This window comes from Aplidium turbinatum, chromosome 1 (assembly GCF_918807975.1).
Source record: "Aplidium turbinatum chromosome 1, kaAplTurb1.1, whole genome shotgun sequence".
NCBI lineage: Eukaryota > Metazoa > Chordata > Ascidiacea > Aplousobranchia > Polyclinidae > Aplidium > Aplidium turbinatum.
The window spans coordinates 23,088,382-23,115,504 of NC_137472.1; the positions used below are offsets into that span (position 1 = coordinate 23,088,382).

General features: G+C 37.7%; 2 protein-coding genes across 2 annotated transcripts in view; both read left to right on the forward strand.

The window, feature by feature from the left end:
* The window catches only part of LOC145788358 (uncharacterized), a 110,388-nt gene extending 108,984 nt beyond the window's left edge, over window positions 1–1,404 (forward strand). The window contains exons 10-11 of the mRNA XM_082600135.1: window positions 1,306–1,356; window positions 1,395–1,404. Of these exons, the coding sequence (XP_082456261.1) occupies window positions 1,306–1,356; window positions 1,395–1,404 (61 nt within the window). The remainder of the gene's footprint in view (window positions 1–1,305; window positions 1,357–1,394) is intronic.
* The window catches only part of LOC145770231 (uncharacterized), an 80,945-nt gene continuing 55,208 nt past the window's right edge, over window positions 1,387–27,123 (forward strand). The window contains exons 1-3 of the mRNA XM_082581830.1: window positions 1,387–1,525; window positions 12,194–12,289; window positions 19,359–19,480. Coding sequence (XP_082437956.1) covers window positions 1,445–1,525; window positions 12,194–12,289; window positions 19,359–19,480 — 299 coding nt within the window. The 5' untranslated portion in view covers window positions 1,387–1,444. The remainder of the gene's footprint in view (window positions 1,526–12,193; window positions 12,290–19,358; window positions 19,481–27,123) is intronic.

Consider the following 27,123-nt stretch of genomic DNA (forward strand, 5'->3'; position numbering starts at 1 on the left):
TTACCTTACCTAAGTTATGGTATTTTTATGAAATTTAACCTCCAGATGACCTTTTGGGATTATGAGCTACATGAGTGTAGGTGACACAAATCTCTAACCATCTCAGAAGTTGGTTTTCAGGTTTAAGTGGACACTCCTGATCGAATATCAATTTTAGTACCGCCCTTGATAAATTGGTTGAAAAATGTGCTTGACTTGTAGAAAACCCTACATATTAATATATATCTTTGGAAAGAGTATGAAAATTGCAATCAAAATATGGCATTTAAATAGATGAAAAACGTTTCTGTGAAGAAAATGCCAAAGAGATACAAAAGTTTTTCCATTTTTTTTTTAAATTTTACTGCCATTAAAATATTTCATAAGTCTCAAGGGAGAACTTATCATCATTCCTAAATTTTTGCTGGCATTGTCACCATCCTTTACCCATGTAATGATGAGAGATTTTCTTTCACAGGTGTATATTTAATAAATTAATTTTGAATTTATGTTCTAGAAAAAGTTGATAAATTTGCAATTGTGTTTTAATTTTAAGTGAAACTACACAAAAATAGCAAAAATCCTCTCGTAGATCACTTGTCCAGTATATATTGATTATGCCTGCAAAGTTTCATGCCATTTTGATAAAAAAAGTAAATGAGTAGTTGAAGACATCAAAAAAAATGACTTTCAAAGAAAACAGCATTTGAAAAACACCAATTAAAACACAAGTTACATTACTCACATTTACCATTGTAGGTTTTGACACACAAACCTATTAAAAGTCAAAATTTTACCATATTCAGAATCCTGATGAAATTTACTGCTTTTTAGATACAAAAAAATGTTTCCATCAAGATTGTCCATTCGCCACTTTTAGTATATCTGATTTTTTGATTTGAAAAAAATAATTTTTTTTACTCCATCTTAATGTTCGTCGATGATTTTTTACACTTTTATTTATTTTTTGAACAACAAGTAGAATTGCATTTGATAAAGATTGCGTTGTGATGTATTGTAGAAGTAATTTTTGAACCCTAATTAGTAGCTCAAGAAAAGTAATGATATCATGCATGCAACTCACCAAACATAATAGCAATTTGAACCAAAAAATTTTTGAAATTAAAATTACACAACAAAAAGTCTCAATTACAATTTTAATTAATCCAACTCTGCTGCACATTAGTGTATGCAGATGGATGTGCAGTCAATGGCATGGTGCCCAACAGCATGAATGCTCTTGTTGTGACGACTATTAGCATGACAATGAATGGTATTCCTAAGCCTCCATCACCAAGATTGATCTGCTTACTTAATTCCTCTCAGGTTTTTTGTTCAACAACTTGACAGCAATGCTTCATATCTGGAAAACTTGACGCATAAAATTCAGAAATTTGTGAACATAAAACGAAAAGGTGGATTTGATGCTTCTTCTCCTTTTTGCGTTCTTTGTCCTTATGTTGGTATGCCTTGCCTTGCCATGTATGAATGTTGCAATATGTGGTACAGGGCCAGGATTGTGGATGTTTTTGAAGACACACAAGAAGTGAGTATCATATTATCTAATTTTTGTATTGTATTACATACAGGGGAGGGCAAGAAAGCTATATTTTCCAAAACACTTTTATTTGTTTTTTATTTATCAAAGGGAAAATCTTTCAAGCCTGAGGTAGATGTTGGCCCAGTTGTAACCACTTATAATATTAATTTGAGTGTGTTTTTATACTGTGCCGTATCCATTGCAGGTTTGTGTTGGTCTCTGCGCTTAACAAAGTAGACAGTGTTGTCACAGCCACTAAAACTTTACTTAATGAGGTTGACGTTAGACACAACAATGTTATTTGCAAGATAACAAGAAATTCTAAATTTTGTCCTCTCAATAATATACACAAGTCATTACAATTCTTAAAACGAGAGTATCTCGGTCTCAAGCCTTGCTTCAATCACAAACTGGAGAAATGCATCAAAGTGGCATTTGGCTGATTAATGCAGGCTAATTATTACAGGCGGAACGGACACAAATAATAGTGATTATTAGTTATGGTTTAGTTCTTTGTGTTTTTAGACTCTTTGTTTTGGGTTAAAATTAGATTTAGAATTTACAATAATTTTTTTACCCATGGATTTTGCCAAGAAACATAAAGTTTATAAGCAGTGTCGCGAATTTAACAAAGATTGGATGCCCATTATCCAAGTACTTTTTCTCACAATTCGGCAAGAAAGCAGTATGTTTGCTATGCAACGAAAGTGTTGTCATGTTTAAAGAGTACAATACAACATTAGCCGCCATTATGCCACAAAACAGGCAGGCTATGGCAGTACTTTGTCAGCAGCGGAACGGCAAGCAAGAGCAATAGAAGAAGACTCATAAAGCAGCAGAATGTACCCTATCAGTAAAAGCCAAAACAGCCCAGAAAACTGCTAAATACTGCTTTTGGTTTCTATGCTTTATACTTAATGTTTACATTAAATACGATTTATGCCTTGCATAGGTGGATAAATACGTGATTGATGTATCGATTCAGTAATCCGGCCCGCCAAGTACTTTATTTTTCTATACGGTATCCGGCCCGCCGACTGAAAAAGTTGCCCGTCCCTGTTTTAGACTAGTTGTATCCTAAAATCTGGGCTAAAGTTAAAATTAACACATGCAAGAAAATGAGTATAATGGAAACTGTTCATCTATCATTTAATTGTTGTTCGTTTTGTGTCAGTGCCCTTTTTGCTGTCAGGATATATTTTTCTATGCTCCTGTGGAAAGAAAAAGATTTCATCATGGAAAAGAAAATTTTGAAACTCAAAAAGAGATGGCTAAAGTTGGTGAGAGAAGACATTTGTGTATGGAATGTGGACAGAATCGACCCCAACAACTCTGAAGCAAAGCGAAATGGCTGTAAAAACTGACAGAGCCTTGCTAGCGAGGACAAACGTCATGTCTCATCTACTAAAGAAGGGACAAATAGATGATAATAATGATGCTGCTGTACAGCTTGAAGAAACTACCGAAGCTGATCCTCATCTTTTGTCCTTTATCCACAATACTCTTGAATGAGTGCTACACTTCACTAGGCATGACCATTGACCATTAATCACTTTCAACGTTTGTATTATTGATAAGTCTGTTTGAAAATTGCCATCATCTTTCTTTAGAAAGCACATAGGAATGTTCCATGTTTGGACCAAAACCTTTGAATTTAATGTTACGAAATCTGTTAGCTCACACTCATTGCAAGTTAATTTGTAATTTTTTGGGTGGCCTTTGACGTTTCACAGAGCATGGCACGCTCTAATAAGAAAAAATTAAAAATCCTCTTCAGACAAATGCCACTTGTGAGCTGCTGGCTTTATTAAAGCAGCCTTGGAAACGTTTTTATTAGTTTTCTTGTAATTACCATCGATTTCATGAGAAGTAGATCAATGTAAGCACAGGCTGCTGATGGTACCACTATCTAACCTTGAGATAAACGACAAGGCAAATATTACCACTTTTGTAATTTCTTTTTGTTTTTGCAGTGTAAGTTTCATTTCACATAGAAAAACCCAAACTTTCAAGCTATAAATCACCTTGCTCATCCGTCTGCTAGAGCTCGACCGATATCACTTTTTCAGACCGATGCCGATACCAATATTTATGAAATTTTTAGGCCGATACCGACTACTACCGATACCGACTACCACCATTCAACTACGAAAGCATTGTTACCAACAAAGTTATTATTAAGCAACAAGCCAGTCCAAGAAAGTTTATGCATTGGTTGCTGAAAAGGAAAAATTATTCTCGTCACTAATCACAAAAAACACCAAACAAAAAGAAACAACCAAATGCATTACTGTTTTGTGTTCAATTCAATAATCAAAGTTCAACAGTCAAATTGTATATAGTTCAAAAAACATAGTTTCTAAGAATTCATGCCAAGAAGAGAACATCTTTTGTCATCGTAAATCAGTCCAACAGTGCTGAACACTCGTTCGCTGGGGACAGAAGTAGGGGGTGCTCCGTGATACGAATCCAGATGCTGTGTGCACTATGCAAAATGGATTGTGTGCAGCCGCGTGCACATAATTAAAACGAGAGAGTTTAAATGTACTCTTCATAAGCACGTTTGAGCAACTTGTGTTTCTTCTAAAGGCATGTATGACTGGTTTTAAGTGTGCTTTTGCTGGCCGGTGTTTATCGGCGAAAAATAGCTGATACAATATATCGGCTACCCCTGATATTGGCCGATAAATATCGGCTGCCGGCTGACTGATATTTCGGTCGAGCTCTACCATCTGTGTCAAAAGTTGAATAATCGTTGACAGAAACTCAAATCACGTTTATTTAATGTTTAGAAAAGTGATGTTGCTTGCGTGACCAACTTACACCAATGATAGTGTACGTTTGATAAATACCGGATTCACTTAAGTGTAAACTATGCCTGATGAAGTTTTTTTTGATCATTTGGGCACGGTTTATATTTTTTTATCTATAACCAAGCATTCTGTTGGTGTACTATATCACAAACACAAGCATCTATACCAGTATTAGATTTAGAAGTTTTGAGAGTATTCTGTTGTTGTTTTCGAAAATAGGTCAACTGATGTCCAAGGTTCGAGTCAAACAAGGCTTAGTAAAATCAGACTAGTGAGATCAACAATATGTTGCATGAAAAATCTGTCCGGCAGGCCTCTGAGTTACTTTATTTTTCCGGCGACCAAGAATGACCTGCCAGAGCGTTTTCCCGGCGGACAAATTCTCACTCCCAGCAGCCAAAATAAAAAGTTTGTTAAAAATTTTGTGTATTTAAAAATCTGTTAATTGATATGATGTTTTTGCATTCACTCAGGTAAGAACAATGCAAACAAGGCACTGAAACATTAGTTGTATTTGGCAGTGCATTTTACAACTGCAAATATGTTTCAGGGCTTCATTTACATTGTTGTTATCTGAGAAAACCAAAAACACAACAATTTATGCATTTTTAAAAACACGGATTTTTTATGTTGGCTACGACTGCCGTGAGTGAGTATTTGGCGCCTGAAATAAGCTCCCTTAGGCCATCCTTGGTTGCCAGTAAAATAAAGGAGCTTAGAGGCCTGAACTTGTTAAGCGTGACCTTACAGCCCTGATCATGAACTTCACCAACCCAACAGACCGCGAGGTGTGGAGAGGAAGACTTTACTCTCGACAGACAGACAGGCCACACCCTCAACATTAGTTTAATTCATGGCCTGTTTAGGCTGTATAATCAAAATTGGTTGATGATGATGTTGTTTTATGTGAGATGGTGTCAATTGATGAGACTCTAAAACACCCAAAAGTGGTCTATAATTATTTGATGACAAATTTACTACCTCGTGATTTTACACCACTGTTTTAGCGGTACACGACAACTGGGCGAGACAAAGTGGGCGATGCCACCCTGGGCGAGACCAGGTGGGCGACGGCCAAGGTGGGCGATGAGACAAGTGGGTGACGGCCAAACTGGGCGACGGCCAAAGTGGGTGACGTGTCAAGTGGACGACGGCCAAAGTGGGCGACGGCAGCGAAAGTTTAGCCGGTCGGAACGGTGGTGACATATATAATTTATGTAGTTGCTTTGTGGCGTCACGGTTTATCGTGAAGCTTAAGAGAATAAAGTCATATTTTCTGTTTTAGATCATAAAATATGACTTTTTATTTTTACTTTAAAATGCAATGATTGAACCCTAGTAACTTTCTAAATGCAATTTAAACAGCTCCTGTAGACATTGAAATTTGATAATTTGTGGAAGAGAGGCAATGGGAGTTTCACGAAGCATGCTGTAATAGCGCTTGCTGTTTGATGTTAATTTGCATTGTGACATCATCTCGACACATTATTTTGCAACACACAAACTAGTCTCTGAGGAGTTTTTTGTTAGTTGTTCGAGTGTGTTATTGTTCAAAATACTCCCTAACCGTTATCGAAAGATGTAAGTAAAAGTCTTTAAAGTCATATTTTTAAGTGGTGAAGAAAGTTGTCAAACCGATAACAGTAAAACAACGACGTTGCTACGGGGTCAATTTAAGAAGTTATAAAGTCATATTTTCTGTTTTAGTTTATAAAATATGACTTCTCATTTTAAATTTAAAATACAATGATTGAACCCTGGTAACTTCGTAAATGTAGTTCAAACAGCTCCTGTAGACATTGAACTTTGATAATTTGTGGGAGGCAATGAGAGTTCTCACGCTGAAGCTGAGTTTCACGAAGCATTGGAAGCAACATTTTCATTATTTTTGTAGCCTAGTAATAGCGCTTGCTGTTTGATGTTAATTTGCATTGTGACATCATCTTGACACATTATTTTGCAACACACAAACCAGTCTCTGAATGTTATAAACACTTGCGTTAGGTCACTAGGTCAGCCAGTGCTGAGATCTTAACTACTAAGTAGCTGGTTACGTGCATTAGACATTTGAATTTTGGCAGTGATTTTCAAGCGAAACCGAAGTTTTTAGTTATTTGTTCGAGTGTGTTATTGTTCAAAATAGGCCTACATGTAAAAACTTACATACGATTCATTAACTACGGAGATTAGCATAAATTTGATGCTCTAAAAATAAAGTCATATTTTTCAATTTTTAGGTCATAAAAAATTGCCCTAGTGAATAGTAATGACTTATTAACTTAACAATGAGCAGACCAACAAACAATTTTTCAAAAGTTGTTTAGATTTTTCATTGCATTATTTTATATTGATTCAACGTCTTTGTTTGCAGTACAACGTTTAAACATAAGATTATAGTCTGGGATTACAGACATTTGTCTTTGTTTTGATCGCATGCGTCTGTCCCACAATCATTCGATTGGTGACCTATATTATGTAGGCCATGACATTCTGAAGAAGCGTGCTCACAAATTGAAATACTTCGTATAAAACATGCAAGGCAAGTCGTAGTTGTCATCACAATCGAAAGCGTCTTTCGAGTTTCGAACGATACTCAGCTACCGGTACTTCAACAAACAAGTCAGAAAAACACTTCGGTACGAACTGTCAACTGATATTTTTTAATCCGAATGTTCTAGTCTAGACGCTGCGTAGCCGCATCAGCAGTTTACGGAACACATTGTGACTGACAGTTCTTACTAGGGCCATTTTTTATGACCTAAAAATTGAAAAATATGACTTCATCTTTAGAGCATCAAATTTATGCTAATCTCCGTAGTTAATGAATCGTATGTAAGTTTTTACATGTAGGCCTATTTTGAACAATAACACACTCGAACAACTAACAAAAAACTTCGGTTTCGCTTGAAAATCACTACAAAAATTGAAATGTCTAATCGGTTGTGATGACAACTACGACTTGCCTTGCATGTTTTATACGAAGTATTCAGGTCATTTCAATTTGTGAGCACGCTTCTCCAGAATGTCGTGGCCTACATAATATAGGTCACCAATCGAATGATTGTGGGACAGACGCATGCGATCAAAACAAAGACAAATGTCTGTAATCCCAGACTATAATCTTATGTTTAAACGTTGTACTGCCAACAAAGACGTTGAATCAATATAAAATAATGCAATGAAAAATCTAAACAACTTTTAAACAATTGTTTGTTGGTCTGCTTTGTTAAGTCAACAGTCATTGTTAAGTTAATAAGTCATTACTATTCAGGGCAATTTTTTTATGACCTAAAAATTGAAAAATATGACTTTATTTTTAGAGCATCAAATTTATGCTAATCTCCGTAGTTAATGATTCGTATGTAAGTTTTTACATGTAGTAGGCCTATTTTGAACAATAACACACTCCAACAACTAACAAAAAACTTCGGTTTCGCTTGAAAATCACTGCCAAAATTCAAATGTCTAATGCACGTAACCAGCTACTTAGTAGTTAAGATCTCAGCACTGGCTGACCTAGTGACCTAACGCAAGTGTTTATAATATTCAGAGACTAGTTTGTGTGTTGCAAAATAATGTGTCAAGATGATGTCACAATGCAAATTAACATCGTGAAACTCCCATCGCCTCTCTTCCACAAATTATCAAATTTCAATGTCTACAGGAGCTGTTTGAACTGCATTTAGAAAGTTACTAGGGTTCAATCATTGCATTTTAAAGTAAAAATAAAAAGTCATATTTTATGATCTAAAACAGAAAATATGACTTTATTCTCTTAAGCTTCACGATAAACCGTGACGCCACAAAGCAACTACATAAATTATATATGTCACCACCGTTCCGACCGGCTAAACTTTCGCTGCCGTCGCCCACTTTGGCCGTCGTCCACTTGACACGTCGCCCACTTTAGCCGTCGCCCAGTTTGGCCGTCACCCACTTGTCTCGTCGCCCACCTTGGCCGTCGCCCACTTGACTCGTCGCCCACCTGGTCTCGCCCAAGGTGGCATCGCCCACTTTGTCTCGCCCAGTTGTTGCGTACCGTATTTTAGACAATGTACATTGTACAGGGCTTTTTGCTTATTGTGTCTTTCATTACTTTAAGTGGGAGCATTCAGTCAACAGCATCATTGAAAAACGTGCCGCTGCTATACAAGCTATTAGTTACCTTGCTTTATCAGTGGTTTGTTATATAGGTGACTGCTTCGTTTGTCAATAAAGTTTATATGACAGTCGCATTTTGACTTGGGTAGATTGCTGTGGTACAACCGTTGTGCTATGTGAGAAATGTTTTTACTGTACCAGAAATTGTGAGTGAACTATTATGAGTTTCATCGCAAAATAAAAGTAGATTTTCAACTATAAAGATTTATAGATTGACTTGTTTTAGCTTGATGCTGAGGATTCACGGTGATAGTAGCAGTTTGTCACGAGCTTTCGGAACACAGTTCAGTGAGTTCACTCGTCATAGCATATGACTAGAGATGTACCGATACCCATAGGCGCCGGGTTTTGAAAATCGCTGGGGGGGCAAACTTTCTAGCCGACTGATTGCTTACATTCAAAATGCTGATGTTTGTTTGTCAGCATTGATGTTTTTTTGCGTCTATATGGCATTGTATATCGCCAAGCTTTATAATGTAGGCTCAGGCCTCGAAATTCACGGCGGACATGTCCGCCCTCACAGCATGTGAAGTTCGCGGGAAGTACCATCTAGATCGGTCATATTTGTCTGCCGAGAAATAACACAGGAACTAGCGATACAAATCGTCATTGTATAGCACGAACAATTGTTGCAAGAATATAATTTCCCGCGCATTCTAGCGCGCATCTATAAAATGTGAATACTGTATCTCTTAGCTTCCATTCAAGGAGGAAAACTTTCGATTTTTACATTGCTTCAACGATTGATAACATTGAATCAGCGTAACAAAGGTGAATTATTCGCTAAGAATCGATAGGAGTACAGGTACGTCTACTACACTAATCATGCGCAATTTAGTTCAAGTCTTACGTCACAATGTCTGGCTTTGGTCTCCTAGTAATAATGATACGGCAAGGTTGGTTACTAAATTAGATTATACGAGTAGGCTATTACAGCAAGATGCAACAAAATTTGTTAAGTTTTGGTATTACAGTAAGAAAGAAAAGGCCCAAGGAAAATTCACTTTCGCTCACATGACACACAAAAATAAACCTAAAGAAAAACAGCCTGTGAAACTTTGCACAGCAGAAAATAGTACCGTAGCGTTAGTGTAGAAATTTTCCGACTCCTGCCCAGAGCATTGTGACGCAATAAGCCACACGACCTCGTTCGGTGGAAGTTAATCAGTTATGTGAGTGTGACGTATTGACCAGCTACACGGCGCTTTGACTCTTCAAGCGCAAGTCGTTGGTCTGATGAAAGCCTTTCAGAATGACTTTACTGAATTTTTAAAAAGCCTTCTAAACCCGTAGTTATAGTTCTGAAATGGCGAAAAATTATTATCAAGATAAAGTGATTAAGCATGACGATCGACGGCTAAAACTGGTGTGTCAGCCGTAAGACTTAATTTGTCCGCCGATATAGCTGCTCAGACCGGACACGCTTGTCCGCCGTCAGCAAAAACGAATTTCGAGGCCTGTTTGCTATATTCATTATTACAGGCTACTTCGAATTATATGCTGGTCACTTTAAACTTTAACCGCACATCGTTATTGACACTCCCAAGAAAAAACAAAGCAGAAGAAATCAAGAAAAACGTTTTTCAATCATTGTTACTATGCTTCAACGGCAGCATGCTGGGGTTTATCAGCTACCGTACCTCTGTTTCTTTTGTTATCTTAGGAGCAGCGCTCTTGTTGCAACAAGTAGATCTTTTAATTGAGCTCGATCCGCAATGAAGGTCAAACTAACGCAAATTTGAACTTAAAAACTTTTGATTTAGGATTTTTTTTTAAATAATTTGCGGGAGGCAGCCACCCCGAGCTAAATTTACGGTGGGGCACTGCCCCCCTGGAGACGGCGCCTATGCCGATACCAATATTTTGGCCGATCCCGATACCGATATCACTTTTTTAGGCTTATACTGATGCCGATATTTTGACCGATACTTTGGTGTTACAAAAAGAAACAATTTTGGTATTTGCAAGGAATTATATCAATGCTATGTTTTACAGTATTTGCATCAAACTATTAAAAAAAGCTTTTAATTGATATAATTTATTAAAGATTCAAGAATCCAATCTCAACCGCATTGCTGTGTCATAATAGTAGGTTTTAATAATGAAAGGCCACCGTAATTGAGGACTGGGGTCCTGGGGATTTTTTTGGTCATTTATCGGTCATTGACCGATTTTTTAGCAAAATGTCTGATAAATATATAGTCAATTCGGTCAAAATGTCTGAAAAAATATATGTTGTATCAGCTACTTGAAAGGAAATATTTTCATCATAAAAAATGACCTAAATAAATAAAAATGACCGAATTTTTTCAAGTTATTTTGGACAAATGACTGAAAAGTCTCGGCGAAAAATAAAACCCACTGGGGCATAAGGGAAGAAACATTACATCATAATTGGGGTTTCTAAAAAATCAATAAAGTGTTTCTGCAAACTCTCCAAATAGGCTATCATAATTGATAAAAAGATGTAAAATGTAAACCAAGTGATTTGTGTAGTCGTACAAAAACTATTCGACTAAGTAATGTGCAACCTAAGGGCGCTTGTCATTTGGTTGAAAAGCTTTTGCCAGGCCAAGACTACCCAGGTAGCAAAAATGTATAATTTTGCATCGTTTTTACGTTGTTTAACATTTAAAAAACCCTTGTTACTTGGTTGTTTTTATTAAGCTGGTTCATCAGTTTGTGATTTAATTTCCACCTTTCGTTGCAATAAACTCACCAAGCTTAAATTTTAATTCTGAAATGTTCTGAAATATAGTTCTGAAATGGCGAAAAATTATTATTAAGATAAAGTGATTAAGCATGACAATATACATTACTTAGTCGAATAGTTTTTGTGAGCTGTGAAGAACGCTCCTTTTCTTAGCAATGAGGTTGTCATCTTAGGCACAACAAGACCATTTATTGATTAGTTTAGTGAGGATTCATAGTCCCATTGCTTTCATTTTGAGCCTACTTACTCTGCCATGACATTGTTTAAGCTTGGTGAGTTTATTACAACGAAAGGTGGAAATTAAATCACAAACTGATAGAACCAGCTTACTAAAAACAACCAAGGTGCATGGGGTTTTTCAAACATTTAGCAACGTAAAAACGATGCAAAATTATACACTTTTGCGACCCGGGTAGTCTTGGCCTGGTTTTATCCTCTGCTGAGAGTAAAGAAGAAACACAATGATAAATATTGGAGAAATTGAGTCTCCTTCACAACTTAAGAATCGAACAATGCAAAACTTCTGAAACAAAACGTTTTGTTTGAGTGAAAGAATCACTGTAAGCAAACAATGCCAAAAGGTGCACGCATGAAGTCATGGGAGTGTGAGGTATCAAAAATTTGAACAGGTTATTTTTCCACATCAATGTAACGTTAGTTACTACTTTAATAAATCTATATCTTTGCTTCTGCAGAAAATCCGCAGCAAATTTTGCCGATATCGATATTAAAAAAATGGCCGATATCACCGATACCGATATATCGGTACATCTCTACATATGACTATGCGATTGCTTGCTACTCTAGTCTCACAACGAAACCACAGCAGCAGGCGAAAACAAGTTATTAGTATTAGTATTAGTTATTAGTTTATTTACACTTGTGAAATAAACAATTATCATGTTGCTCAAAGCGAAACTCAATCTATTATGTAAACATTGTTTACAGTATTAAATTTTCTGACTACCATGATATTTCCTCGCACAGATTAATGTTGTGTATGTGGACTATGGCAATGAAGCTCGAATCAGTGTTCATGACACGTTGAAGATACCTGACATTTACATGAAGTTGCCTTATCAGGTATTTATGGTTCATTGTCATAGAATTATATTTTAGTTACAAGAGGTAAAATATGTCTGCCTCCTTTATTTTTTTATCAAGACAGACAAAACCAGATCTGCATTTGAAACTTTGTTTTTCTCCATGGCAAGAGTTAAGTGGTTCTGCCTTTTACCACCCTTGGCAGTAGCGGTGGCTTGGTCTAGATGTTTGGGCAGGTGTTGAGCAGCCATTGGATTGATTGGTCATCTAGTTCCCGGAAACCATGCACAGTGCACAATTGCACACCATTTGGCGATGGCCCAGTTGCTGATGGTGTGGTCTGCAGTATATTCCTCCTTGTCACACTTGCAGATCCCGGATGGTGCCAAACCCCCTTTGTGCATGTTGGAGACTTGGAGTGGAGTAGTGCGACGCCAGTATGCAGGTGATTGAGCCACAACCAGGCCTTTTTGGTAAAAGCATTCTGGTTGGGTGATGGTCAGTATTGGAGATGAAATTTTAAAGTCTTGTAGAGTTTTTCTTTTCACTCAAAGCTCCATTGATGGTCCGCCCAGATAGCTGCAGCAATTTTTGTAAGAAATTGTGCGGCCCATACAAATGGGTGCCTAAATTTCAATCGCCGGATTTGCTTACTTGCATGCTCACAGGGCCTTTAGTAGAGCAAGTGGTTGGGATTAATTGTGACCGGAAATAGACAGGATGGCTTCTTTGCGACAAAGGTCAGCTGGGATGCCTGCAAGGGTTGGGGAGGGTTTCCGAATGTGTACCATATACAGTATACATGGTCTTGGACTTTTTTATTTTTACATAATTTTTTTCTTCTATTTTTTTAATCAAGATGAAACTTTTTACAGATAATCTTATAAAGGTATTCTAAAAGATAGTACTATTTTACGGACCATAAAGTGCACCCGATTATAAGGCGCACTCTCAATAAATTGCTTTGATTAGTTTTTTGTTCATACATAAGGTGCACCGGACTATATGACGCAACGTATTTTAAGGGGTATGGGTTACCGTATAAAGCTCATTAAACAAAAATGCTTAATATTTTAATAGTACAGTGAGCAAAAGAAAAAATGAGCCTAGTGAATATCACAGTTTACTTGTTGCGTAAATAAATGTAAGCAAGTCACAATAGTACAATGAGCAAAAGAAAAAATGGGCCTAGTGAATATCACAGTTGCTAGTTGCTTTTACTGTAGTTTATTGTGTAAGATGATGGTTTATTTATATAATAATAGTATCGGTACTGGTTTTGAGTGTAAGCAATAAAGCACTACTTGATCCAGACATTAGGCGCACCGGGTTATAAGACGCACGATAAAAATTGGTCAAAAATAAAAATAACTGAACTGACATGACGAATTTTAATTTAATAGTACAAACATTTTATTTTTATTCCTTTCTGCACGGTTTCAACGTCAAATTAGCGACGTTAAAACGATGTAAAAACGGCAATTGCAATTAGGCTACGGTACCCGATAATTTCCTTTTAAAAATTTCAAAAACTCGCCGAATAGGGCACTCGCCGAAAAAGGCTCTCGCCGAATAGGGAACTCGCCGAATCGGACTAGTCGAATCGGACTCGCCGAATCGGACTCGCCGAAACGGGCCATTCCGGTAAAATACGGTGTAGTAATATTTAGACAAACTTTTTTAAACATGGCAGAATTAACGAAACGGATAACCATATTCTAATGGAGATGTGCTGAGAACACTCCTTCGAATATTATAATAATATTTATTTGCATCAGACAAAGCTGTCCATATCCAAAACAACGAAATACTACACAAACTGCAAGTGCACAAATAACGAACAACAACAACGAAATAACAAGGTAAAACAACACGAATATTATTAAGAGCACTGCCTACTCGAGTCTATCGAGTGTGGTGAAGTTGGATGCCGAGGGGAAACTTTAAAGAAACTCCCACAGCCTCCGAAAGGATCTAAAGGGAGCAAAACCTTTTCTGGTGGGACTGAAACGGTCGATAAAGGCAGACCCAACACAGTCAATGGCAAAGCTGACCAAAAGACGCCATGTCAGTCACAGAACCATCAGTAGAGCAATCAATGAAGACCTTTGGATGAAGTCTTATGTGAAAACACATTGCCTGCTCAAGAAAAATGTTCAAAGCTACCAAAATGTAAATAGTGTTCGCGATTTTCGTTTCACACACTCTTGATAAATAGCCAGAGGCGCAACTAGGGGGCTGTTTAGTCGGCATGACAGCCCCCTGTAAGGTTTGCAACTTCAAGAAGAGGGACGACTAACTAGACTGAGACTTACGTACTACTTAACGTGTGTCAGTTCAAGCTACGTTCTATGTATACCAAACTTGTTTCACGCTCAAGTCACATAAACCGCAATACAAAATATTAACAGACGGTCATTTATTCACGCAAACTTGTGTCAATGGTCGAATAAAAACAAATGTAAATACATTGTACCTCTGTAAGGTTGGGATTAACGTAACGAAAATTACTTAACGAATTTATGGGATTACGAGAATGAGGGTGGAGAAATTAAAAGGATTTATTTTCCTTTCTTTGAATTTGATAAAGCTTTGGTAGAGACTTTGCTTTGTTGAACCATAGAGAAATAAAACAAAATAATTTCAGCGGGTTTAACAGGATGCATTACATACACAAATGTAACATAATCAAAATAAACTCTAACGTTTTCGACACGTACGTGTGTCCTCATCAGGAATTACATATGTAGTTTACGAGAAAGATATGTAATTCCTGATGAGGACACATGTACTTGTCAAAAACGTTAGAGTTTATTTTTAATAATGTTATATTTGTGTATGTAATACCAGGGATATTTAGAGAAAATTTGTTCCAAGAACCCATTTAGCATAACATTTCATTTGTACATTGATTCAACGTCTGAATACATTATCTTAAAAATGCAACGTATCGTAGGGCTTCTGTGAATGTTTCTCAGTTTCAACGTATCCTAGTCAGCAAAAGCACCCTTTTCTACACGATTTCAACGTTTAGCGACGTTAAAACGATAGGCCACACATTTGGTTAGCCTTTTCATTCTGTTACTACAATGTAAAAATGAACTGTTAGGCTAACTGGGTTCTTGGAACAAATTTTTGCTGGTCGGTATAACTAGGCTACGGTAGCCTACCCGATAATTTCCTTTCAATCTAAGCTGTAGGAGTGTAGGTCACACATTTGTTGATCCAAACTAATCATTTTAACCATAGGCGCCTAAGCAGTGGGGGCCAGGCTCCCACGCATCATATTTCCGCGTGGGAGCAACTTTTTATGCGGCATTGATACATAAAACAATAGATGAACTAGCGATCGGCAGCAGGAAAACATTTTTAAATACAAACCGCAACAGCTTCGCAGTAAATAATCACTAGAACGAGTAGCGATGCTACAATCCCACCCCAGACAAAAAAATCTGTCATTTTTACATTGATTTAACGTCTGCAGACGTTGAATCAATGTAAAAATGACTGATTTTGCTGCCTGTGACATAGCAAAAATCTACCATTTTGCGTCGATTCAATGTCATCAGATATTGAATGCACCCAAAAACAACATAATTTGCTACGTTGACGCAACGTGCGTTTAGCTTAATGCGCTTGCAAACAGCCTCCTGTCGCTTTCGAAAGTCGAAACCTCTGCAGAGAATTGTCGCGGCAGTGAATCGGTTGCTGTGAAAATGAACTTGAAGTCTCCCGAGGTTACCACTAACCAACGTAACAAGGGCTGGTACAAACCGCACCCCCCACAGTCGCACAAGCGGCATAATCAACATAACAACGGACTCGCGCAAACTGCATGGCGCACACACGTCCGTTGCCATAGAAACCCGATCAAAGGCGGGGAATATGCGCGTCTTTTGTTTCATCTGCAACATGAAAACGGGCGTATTACAGCGAATTGGAACTTGAAAGCTGGTCAGCCATAAGTTGCGATATTGTAACGAAAAGGGAGCAATGTCAAGTCGAAAACTTAATCAAACGTCTCTCTGTAACTATTTTTCAAGGGCTGTTTACGGATGTCAGCAACTTTTAAATTTATTAAAGGTGACGTGCTGTTGAATTGATGTAAACATGAATGATTTTGCTTTCAACAGGTATATTTTCAAGCATATGATCAAGTTAGTATTTTCATTCCATTTACAGTATACCTTTTAGTAAACCTTTTCGTCTCTTGTTTCATGCTAATAAATCTAGTTCGTTGCTAAACTTTATGTTGCGCTTAGCTTAAAGAGTCGCAGTCCATCAACCGCTAGCCAACGCAGACGCATAGCATGTGTTTTGGTCGAGCTTTGTTTATAATAATTAACGGTAGGTCGAACGTAGCGATAACTTCGAGTCTGGCAATAAAAGCAATCCTAGTGTGACGACATAATTACGTCATCCATCTGCGTGACATTTCGCTGAATTTACGTTGCTGCTGATGAAACACGCTTTCGCCCCCACGGCCAAAAAAATAGTTAGGCGCCTATGATTTTAACTATTCAAAAGTACTAACTTATAGACATAAACATTATTTTTTTTGTAACATTTTCTTTGTTTTATTTTTCCTTCATATCTTAAATTTTTTTTGAAGGTGATGCAACCTTGCCAAATTTCTTTCAACTCAATAACTTACTTCGGTCACAAGCACGTTTTAACGTTCGCGTTTTGTCGCTTCTACCTTTTTCTACACCTTTGCTATGTTGACGTGTATTGTTTTTCATATGATGGTCAGAAATAAAAACAACTGAACTGACATGACGAATTTTAATTTAATTAATAGTTCAAACATTTTCTTTTTATTCCTTTCTGCACGATTTCAACGTTTAGCGACGTTAAAACGATGTAAAAACGGCAATTGCAATTAGGCTACGGTACCCGATAATTTCCTTTTAAAAATTTCAAAAACTCGCCGAATAGGGCACTCGCCGAAAAGGGCTCTCGCCGAATAGGGAACTCGCCGAATCGGACTAGTCGAATCGGACTCGCCGAAACAGGCCATTCCGGCGCATCTCAGTAGTAATTCACGTTCCAGAAAAAGCCATCCGATCAGCTGCTGTTTTGGGGGCAAGAGCAACGTAGGCTGTTTTTCGCTTTAGTCATTCTTTAAGTCCGTTTAAATGATCTAATTCTCTTGCGAATTATTTTTTATTTGAAACACCACTTGTAGTAGCCTTTTTTGTTGCCCCTCAACCATAAATTTGCAAGGGGCGCCGCCCCCCGGAAGTCAACGCGTATGCCTATGCATGCAGGCCTCGAAATTCACGGTGGACATGTGCGCCGTCACAGTACGTGATGTCCGCGGGAAGTACCATCTAGATCGCTCATATTTGCGATACAAATTGTCATTGCATAGCACAAACAATTGTTATGAAAATATAATTTCCCGCGCATTCTAGCGCACATCTACAAAATGTGAATACTGTATCCCAGTGGTTCCCAATGCGTTTTTAAGGCGACCCAATTTAAAAAAAATGTCAGTTCGGTAAAATCTTGCGACCCAAGCAAATTGTCATAATTTTGTAAAAGCCATGCAAGATTGGGTTGCAAATAAACAACACTACAAGTACAAAACAAGTAACTTTTTCCGAAAATAGATGTTTATCAAATCACTAATGAGATGGCTGTGCTCGCTTGCTGTCAATGAGTTTTTGAAATCGAGGCGTTATTTTGCTTAGAGATAGCTGCATGTCGGCTTCAACTTCCAGCCAATTTCGCTGTTTAGTTTTCAATGCACACATGACGATAAATCCAGTCTCACAAACTGAGTTGTTGCAAATGGAATCAGTTTTTGTATCACTAATTTTGAAACTGTGGAACACACTTTGTACATGGAAAGTTGGAAACCCAAAAGTGGATGTTTGCAGAATCTTTGGGGTATTTGTCTTTGAAGGACGCAAAAGAAATACAATTTGCTGCTTCTGTCATTATGGCCATAGACTGTTCAGCAACACGGATTGGGAGTTGAGGCAAATCATTTCCCACAAATGGATCAATCATCCAATCATCTTGGCTATTAGGTGTTAGAGATTCTCCATAGTAGTGCACAAACGTTTTGGCATACTTTTCCAGGTGTCCAATTATTTATAGTTTGCTTAATATCAACTTCCTTGCCACAAATATATTGCGTTAGTTGAGAAAACATATCGTACTCATCTCTGGTGACATAACTTTTCCAGTTTAACATCCAAAGTTGTTTCGAATGAGGTGATAACAGCCACGTTATTTCATCCAGACACTGATGCCATTGGACTGTGTTGCTATCAAGCAGTGTAAGATTGGCATTTCCATTTTGTGGTCTTTGAATCGGACAGTGATGAATGATGTGAGGTTTGGGGGGCTGATCCACATAAAACACTGCTTGTTGTATTATAGTGTTTTTGCGTACTCTTTGGTAAGAGCTATGCAAATAAGGCCATGAAAAATATTCGCAATTATAATTAAATGCACTGCTTGTCAAGTAGGTAAATTGAACTAGACTTCGAGTTTTTATTGGTTGACTCTCAGCGTTTTTGCAATACTTTTATCAGCAATATTTCTTTTCAGTGTGGTGTAGCGACTTAGCCTTGTTTGTGAAAAAAGGTTGAAAATGTGGGTGAAGAGAAAAAGTTTCGCATACAAACGCAAAGAGAGAAAATCGTTTGAAATACAAATGCGCCTGGAGAAAAGTGCCATTTTCAGAGGCCATATAACGACTTCTCTGGAGTATAGAGGCCTGATTGTATTGTTACAAATGCTTGAATTGGAAAATTGTCTTCGGTTCCTAAGCTTGGGTTTTCAAAGAATAAAACTTCGGTTAAATTTATTTTTAAAGTATGATATAATATATTACATTACGGTTATGTCATGGCACACTTAGCATTGTTTCTCTACATATTGGTGTGTTGCCGTATATCGGTTGCAGAGCTCCAGAAGAATGTTGTTTAAAAATGGCTTTTTTTTATTGTAGTGTAAATCGTCGTTTATAAGATGAGCAAGTTGATTTTGATTTTTAATGCATCTCATTATGAATAGTCTCTACACTTAGTTTAGTTTTGTGATATGATAAAAGGAAGCCAAAAATGTTATTCTAATTAATTGATAAATTTAGGGTATTTTGTGCCAGCTGGCTGATATTGAGCCACCGTTAGGACAAACTGAGTGGAAAAGTGAAAGCTTGGATCGTTTTTTCGAACTAGTTGGAGAAGATCGACAATTGAAGATGTATATTAAGTAAGTTATTTGTTTTTGATACTTAAGACCATGCCTGGTAGAAAAAGGTTTTCAGTGAGTGGACTGGTATACGGAGAAGCCAGTATTCAGTACCTCTATTTACACAAGTGAGTATCTGCATTTTAAAGTAATGCGCTTCCATTACAATATGTCAACAGAGTGGCACCACCGCTACTCGCCCCCACTCCACCTGTCATGAAAAGTAATGCTTTACTGCTAGGACCAAAAGTAGCAGTGTAGCACGTCTTAAACTGACTCAGGAAAACTCCATTCAAGAAACACCTTGTGAAGTCAAAATGACTTTGAAAACATATCACCTTTCAGTACCATATTTGTTAACAGGTACATGTTGCTTTTCAAAATAAGTTCTAGGTGAAATTTGATTCTTATGCTGCAGTGTTTCAATCAAAAATTTCTGAACTTTCCACTTCAAATTGTAAAGTAGCGGGTAGAGAAAGCAAATGCAGCGTAGCTCTGCTACCGCTACATTAGTAAAAAAATAGGTTGCTACGGCAGCTGCTTCTCTAACAAAAATGTAAGACGCTATTGCTACCAAAAACGCAATATGTTAGTGGTGGTGCTACAAATGTAGCGCGCTACTGCCCACTTTGTTTATTTGTTGAATTAGAGGGCTTGTCAAGACATTTCCACCTTCAGAATCAGAAACATAGACCACCTACTGCCACCACAGTGTTACCCTTGAAAGGTTTCAACAACGCTGTTATCGAAAGACAATTGAATACCTGAAAATGAGAAGGGCCCAAGTCCACATTTTGGCAAAATGAGTTATACCCACCATCGTAATACTAACGCCTAGCGCTACCTTATGAGCAAATGAAAGGTCCAAATCCACGCTTTGAAACGTGTTATCGAAGGCAAATAAATTTGTATGATTAGCAGAATGGCCCAAGTCCAGGACTTTGGCCATTCTTTCATAATAATTTTTTTTATATCTTACATTCTTAGGCCATATACATTCTTGTTCTTAGGCTATTCTTTCATAAATTGATGTTTCAAAGAATATGATGGGACTCGTTCGAACTAAATCTCGGATCCTTAAGCCTAACGCTCTTCCTACCTTAGAAGCTAGTCAGTGCTATACTAGCCAAGTACCGATTAAGGCTGCAAAGAAGCAAGATGTTATCAAACTGAAAAAATACTTGCGCCAAGAGACATTATAGACCAACTCGTTACAACGGACGATGCATTCTTTGATGCACAAAACTCAGATTATGGAAGCTAGAGTTACTTTTTACACAAACTGCTTTTATCTTAAGCAATGAACTGAATAACTGCTTTTACTGTACATAACAAAAGTCTCAGATTTCTTTCATGATGAATGTATTTTGATATGACAATGGAGCAAGGTCAGTGGCGTACCTAGAGAGAGCACCTCCCCAACCCCCTCCCCTCGTTGGCTTTTGTCACTGCATCTTCAGCTAAGAAACGCTCCGTTTTTTGTCCCAAAAAAGTTGTTTTTCAAAACAAAAAAAGGTCTTCAACCTCGAGAGGGGGCCCTTAAACGTGGGGCTCTTTATGTGTGGGCCCCCCTGCGACTGCAGGTCCCCCTGCGACTGCAGGAATTGCAGGGGGGTTACTACGCCAGTGGGCAAGGTGCTATCTATCAATATATTTCAGCAAAACACAGTGCATTACAAATTTGTGAGGTCCTGAATATAAGAAGGGTCCAAGTCCAGTGAGTTTGACGATCCGCTCCGCATAAACTATAAAGCACAGCAACACAGAATACAGTTTTTTTGTTGTCTATTCCCATGATTAACTACCCAGATTAACCAGGCTTTGATATTCTATGCTGTATAACAAAGTAGTTGTGTTTGTTTTTAGAACAATAACATATTTATTGTAATTTACTGAAATTTTTTTGATAAATTTTTAGTTTTCTCTTGGCGTTTTTACATGCGCATCGTGACGTAAGCAAAGTAAGTAAGGGTCTGGTAAGTACGAAGTAGTTTTGGCCTTGAAGGAAACCTTGTCAACAATTTTGCTGATGTCCTCGCCAGAAAGTTTTTCCACTTGTGCTATGACAACTTTTTCAGTACGGTAGTGTGAAATTGGCTACGACGCTGGAGGACACAATTAGTGAAAGCAACAGCTACAATTCGTGAAAACAGCACCGAAAAATGTCCGCTGATCGCTAAAGATGCTCTAAAAAAACAAGCAAGTTCGATTTTAGAACGATACTGACAACGGCGTGCTGGTTTGCAAATGGAATGACAACAGTGTGGTAAATTTATGCTCGAATACGGTTGGAGTTTACCCAACTTCTCAAGCCTCTCGATATTCATCCTCTGAAAAGAAGTGTGTGCAAATTGAACAACCTTGATTGATCAAGCTCTATAACGAACATATGGGGAGGGAACGTTGATAGAATGGATCAGAACATTTCGAACTATCGCATCACAATGAGATGTAAAAAATGTTATTCGTGCTTGATTTCATACATGCTCGATATTTCTATCAACAACGCATGGCATCTGCAAGGAATTTGCAATAGAGACAATTCAATGGATCTGCTTTCTTTTCGAAGATAGGCTATATTGCCAGAATATACTTGTCACAACAACGAAAGCCACCTCAACAAGGGAAGTGGGGCAAACCACAGAAGGTTTTATCCGATATACGTTACCATGCCTAGGCTAGGAGCATTGGGTGCTAGCCCAGGACAAACAAACTCGATGCGCCTATTGTCATGTAATAACTACTGCAAGATGCGAAAAATGTGATGTCGGTCTGCATGTCAAATGCTTCAAGCAATATCATATTTCCCAATGACTTGTTTCAGTGATGTGTTGCTTTGCTACTTTTCATGTTCGTATTTTGTGAACTTTCATTTCAATAAAATGGTTGATGACAAAACATTTCCAATATATCACTTTGAGCGATAACAATTAGGCCTATGTATTACGCACAAGAAACTTGCGTAACTTGATAGCGGATTTGCCTAGCGTCCTATATGTAGGACTTTCTTTTTCTCGACCGGTACTAACATAATTACGAAAAAAGTATTTTTGAAATGTTTTTTAGGTCATGATTATGCAATATTAAAATTTTCAAAAAAAAATTTTTTAAGTACTTTCACTTTCGGCACAAATGTGTTAAATAAATAAAATATGTCAATTTATAAAACATAGCTTTTGAAAAGATAAATCTATAGAAGAAATGGATAAAGTGTTGAGAACAGACCAATTGGATATTGATCCCAATGAGAAGGAAACAGAATGGGCATGGTAGTATTTGATAAGGGCTTTTGAGACTTTCTTAGTGGTTTCGCCCCAAGAAAAGTTTAAAAAATGTTGAGTGTTCTATTCATTTATGTGTCTCCACGTGTGTATCGCTTTATTAGCAATTTACCACTTCGTACAAGGAAGCTAAGGTTCAACTTGAACAAATTTTCGTTCAGCCAAAAAACGAAATCGTTGCTTGTCATGCACTCGCAACTCGAAATTAACACAGTTCCGAAACCATTGCCGCATACTTGCGTGCATTAAAGGAGTTTTGTAAAGACTGCAATTTTTGTCAAGTCTCAGGAAAGGAATACGAAAATGAATATATTAGATTATTAGAGATGCATTCATAAGAGGAATAGTGGAATACCTTAAGTGAGATGACAGATCAAGCAAAATCCTTAGATGCAGCTGTAAAGAATTTACAATCTTATGCACCTCAGAAGCTCAGAACGCTATTAATCAAGCCTTAAATGCCGCTAAGTGGTGCTTGAATGGCCGCTAAGTAGTGCTTGAATGACCACCGAGGCAACCTCCTCAGTCAACCAAGTTTGGCCGCCCGTTTCTTCTAGCCAATTATTTAATTTCACAATAGAATGATCGTGGATTAACTGTCGAAAATATGTAGTATCAAAGAGTGACGCAGAATCAGGTCAGCGCGTCATTATCACCACTGTTGTATCGTGCAGGAACATTTGCTGTTGTATGGGATATATCCAGCTGCGATCACCAGCTGTAAGTCTTGTTTGTAATTCCCGACATTTATTTTAACAAAGTGTTAATCCGAAGTGCTAATTTACATAGGCAGGCAATAATGTTGTTTTTATGTCGATTCAATGTTGTCGGACATTGAATCGTTGTTAAAAAGGAGAACTAGGTTAGTTGACATCTAAGGGCGTCACTTAACATGTGTCTTCATAGTTGAGAAATGTTCCCGCTGTGTGTTAGTGACTTCACACCCCCAATGGTGACATCATAATGGTATAAATGGTCAGGTTTTATGAAAGGCGGTATGCAGTGGAATCAATTTATTGAGAAGCGAGCAGTTAAAACAATGTGTTGTCGACAGATAGTCCCGCAGTACCGGATTACAATCCCGATAAAGCAGTTATTGCATGGTACAACGATTCTATTGCAGGACGTCGCCCAGACTTCAACAACACTAAGTGATCATTTTAGCATTGTTGCAAGTTTAATTCTATTTACTTGTGCTATCGTTATTTTGTATTTTGGCTTCCAAGCACGCAGATTTAGCCACCGAGAAGGAGTTCCCGGTAGGCCACGATGGCTGCCGACAAAAAAAAAACGAGTTTTAAGGCCTGTATTAATGCCACCTATTCCGAAGAATCAGCCTTGGAACATGTTTCGGAAAACACTGTGTCCGCCTCTATGAATAAAGAACAATGTATGTTTTGTGGGAGAGCAAGACATCGCAGATCTGTGTGTCAAACTAAAGAAGCACATTGTTTTATTTGCCAGAAATTAAGGACATTTTGCTAATGTTTGTCATGCAAGGAAAAGTGCTAATGTTATGAAAACCAAACCAACTAAAATATCTGCTTCCATTTTCATTTTACAATCGGAGCAAGTTTTAAACAGTATCCTGCCCCAAGACATACACTTGGATCTGTAAAAGGTTTTGTTCCTAGTTTTTTTTCAAAGGCGACGGCCCATGTTATACTGGGCGACAAAACTGTTTCTGTGTTGTTTGACAGCGGAAGTTCTGAGAGTTTTATTCACTCTTGCCTCATAAAGTTCATTAACCTCAATTTGGTCCCACAAAGGAACATCGTAGCTTTGGCATCTTCAAAATGTTCCGCTTAGCCAGCAGTTCCCAAATTGGGCGCCAGTGCCCCCCTGTGGGCGTTTGCGACCATAAAGGGAGTGTTGGCTATAAAGTGGGCAATTGGGAAGTGTTAAGAGTAAATTGGGGCAGTTGCAAGAAGAGCATTGCAAACCATTTTTTTGTCATGTTTTGCTTCAAACAAATACAAAAAAATACGGTGACTATAAGAGCTGACTATAAGAGCAGATATTGTGAAAATTATGTTGGCAGCGTCGCTTTGCAGTGCCTTGCAAGTTTGTTGTGGTCGTAACGCATGACTTACTTTGAAGCACTGCGATTACACAAATCCGATCTTACAATCCAAGAGTATTTTGATCTAGCGTTGGTCTTAATCTATCTTTGAAGGCTGTCAACAAAGCAGTGAATGAAATTATAATGCACTCTCTGAATAGGTAGGCACTTTAACAAGCAGATTTCTAATAAACCACGAACCAATCAGAAGCTACGCTGTTCATGACGTTTTCAAGGTTGCGTTTGGGAAGAATAAAAGAAAAACGCGAATTCTAGCTAAATTAAATCATCGCTTTGCCATCGGTTGACTTGGCGCAATGGGTTAGGGTGGTGGTAGTCATTACATTGACGTAGGTTTGATTCCCACCTCTGCTAAAGCACTTTTTTCTTGTGTAATTACCAAACAAAGTTCAAAGTAATAATCAATTCTCTGGCTGAATGCTGGAATGGTCACAATTGGACAAATAACGTAGCATCTGGTTGGTTCGTGGTTGAATTGGACAGAAGTCCATGGATTGGATATTTGCATGTTAAAGTGCCTTCCCTCTGAATACACGCTTGATCGCTTACTCAAACGATTGTGCAATGAGAATGATGAAGCTTTTGAGCGCATACTACTTCACATCGAAGTATGATGGCTTTCCAAGGGAAATTGCCTTGCACTATTTTGTTTGCTGAAACTGTCATGGAATTTCTACTAAGTTGTGAGTGTGACCCTGGCATTGCGAATAGGGATGTAAAAAACATTGTTTTTTTTTGTTTTAAAAAGAACGAGCCCGTTTTTTTGTTTTTTATCTTTTTTCTGCTTTTCATTTGTTTTTTTTTACCTATTTTGACATTAAATGTCACAATATGCAGCAATTAGGGTAAACTCATTGCAATAACGTCTCTTTTAACAAACAAACAGTCTCATAACTCATGTAACTTACTTCAAACAGACTATATGTCTGGAATATTTTTTCATTGCATTTTTGTAGATCTCAATTTGAGAAAGTCTACAATTTGAGTAAAGCAATGCCAGATGTAGACGAAACAAAAGTTATGGCAGAACTGGAAAACTTTTTCAGTCAACAAGACTTTGAGTTTCTGTGGGCATCACTTTCTTCTGAAACACTTTCACCCACAGCTTGGTGGACTGGCTTGTGCAGACAATGTCAGCTAACTCGGGTTCTACAGCTTCCATGTAGCCTACTTCAGCTGCATGTGAAAGAAGCTTTTCAGATCACGCTAATGTACATTCAAAAAAAAAAAGAAACAAACTCACGCATGAGCAATGAGCATACTGAAAAACTCGTATTTGTAAGCCAGAACCTCAAACTGACGAAGTTGGTTATTTCCACCAGTGACAAAGGCACTTTTGACCAGCACTCCACACCTTTTCCAGTACAACGTCAAGTCTCAAGAGGTTGTTCCAGTTGATGTGAATTTGCCAACAACCAGCTGAAGAAGCCCTTTAAAATCCAATCAAACATGCAGCAGTGATACCGACAGCTCTGATATTGAGTCAAACTCCTTCACATCTTCTCACATTCCTTATGCTAACACAACAGATTATTCATCTGAGGACTCTGATCTTGCATAACTATGCTTCGGTTATTGGCAAATTGTTCGTAAGCAATTGCTTGTAAAGCAATTGTTCATAAGCAATTGTTCGTAAAACAATTGTTTGTTTTTCGTAAAATGAAATCCGTAAAACAATTCTTCGTAAAGCATTTCTCCGTATACATCAAATTTTAACTGCATGCACGAAAACATGCTTTAGGAAGAATTGTTTTACGAAGAATTAATTTTACGAACAATTGTTTTACGAACAATTGCTTACGAACAATTGCTTTACGAACAATTGCTTACGAACAATTTGTCGGACATCCTATACTTTGTACCAAGCAAATAGACTCTTACTACCGGTACATCAGATTTTTGTTGGTTTCATTAAATTTGTTCTCGTTCCCAAATAAAATTAGTTTTCATCTTTGATGTTTGTTTTGTATCTTTCTCCTGCATTGCGGGAATGTTGGTAAAACTTTATACTTGTCAGGAAAAGTATTATGAAGCATTTATTTACTGTGTGAACACTGAGCAGTGCTGAAAAACTCCACTTTAAAGGGAACAGCCACCAATATAGCATGCGTAATTAATGTTCTAGACCAGGGGTGTGCAACCTTTACTACAAGAGGGCCAGATATAAATAACTGGGTGACACCGCGGGCCGCACGTTTATTTAACATATGATTTCTAGTAGTTGCAGGCACAAAAACGTAGTTTTTTGTTAACGCATTTCAGGACTATACTCTCCATTCAACGGCACCTAGTGAATGGAA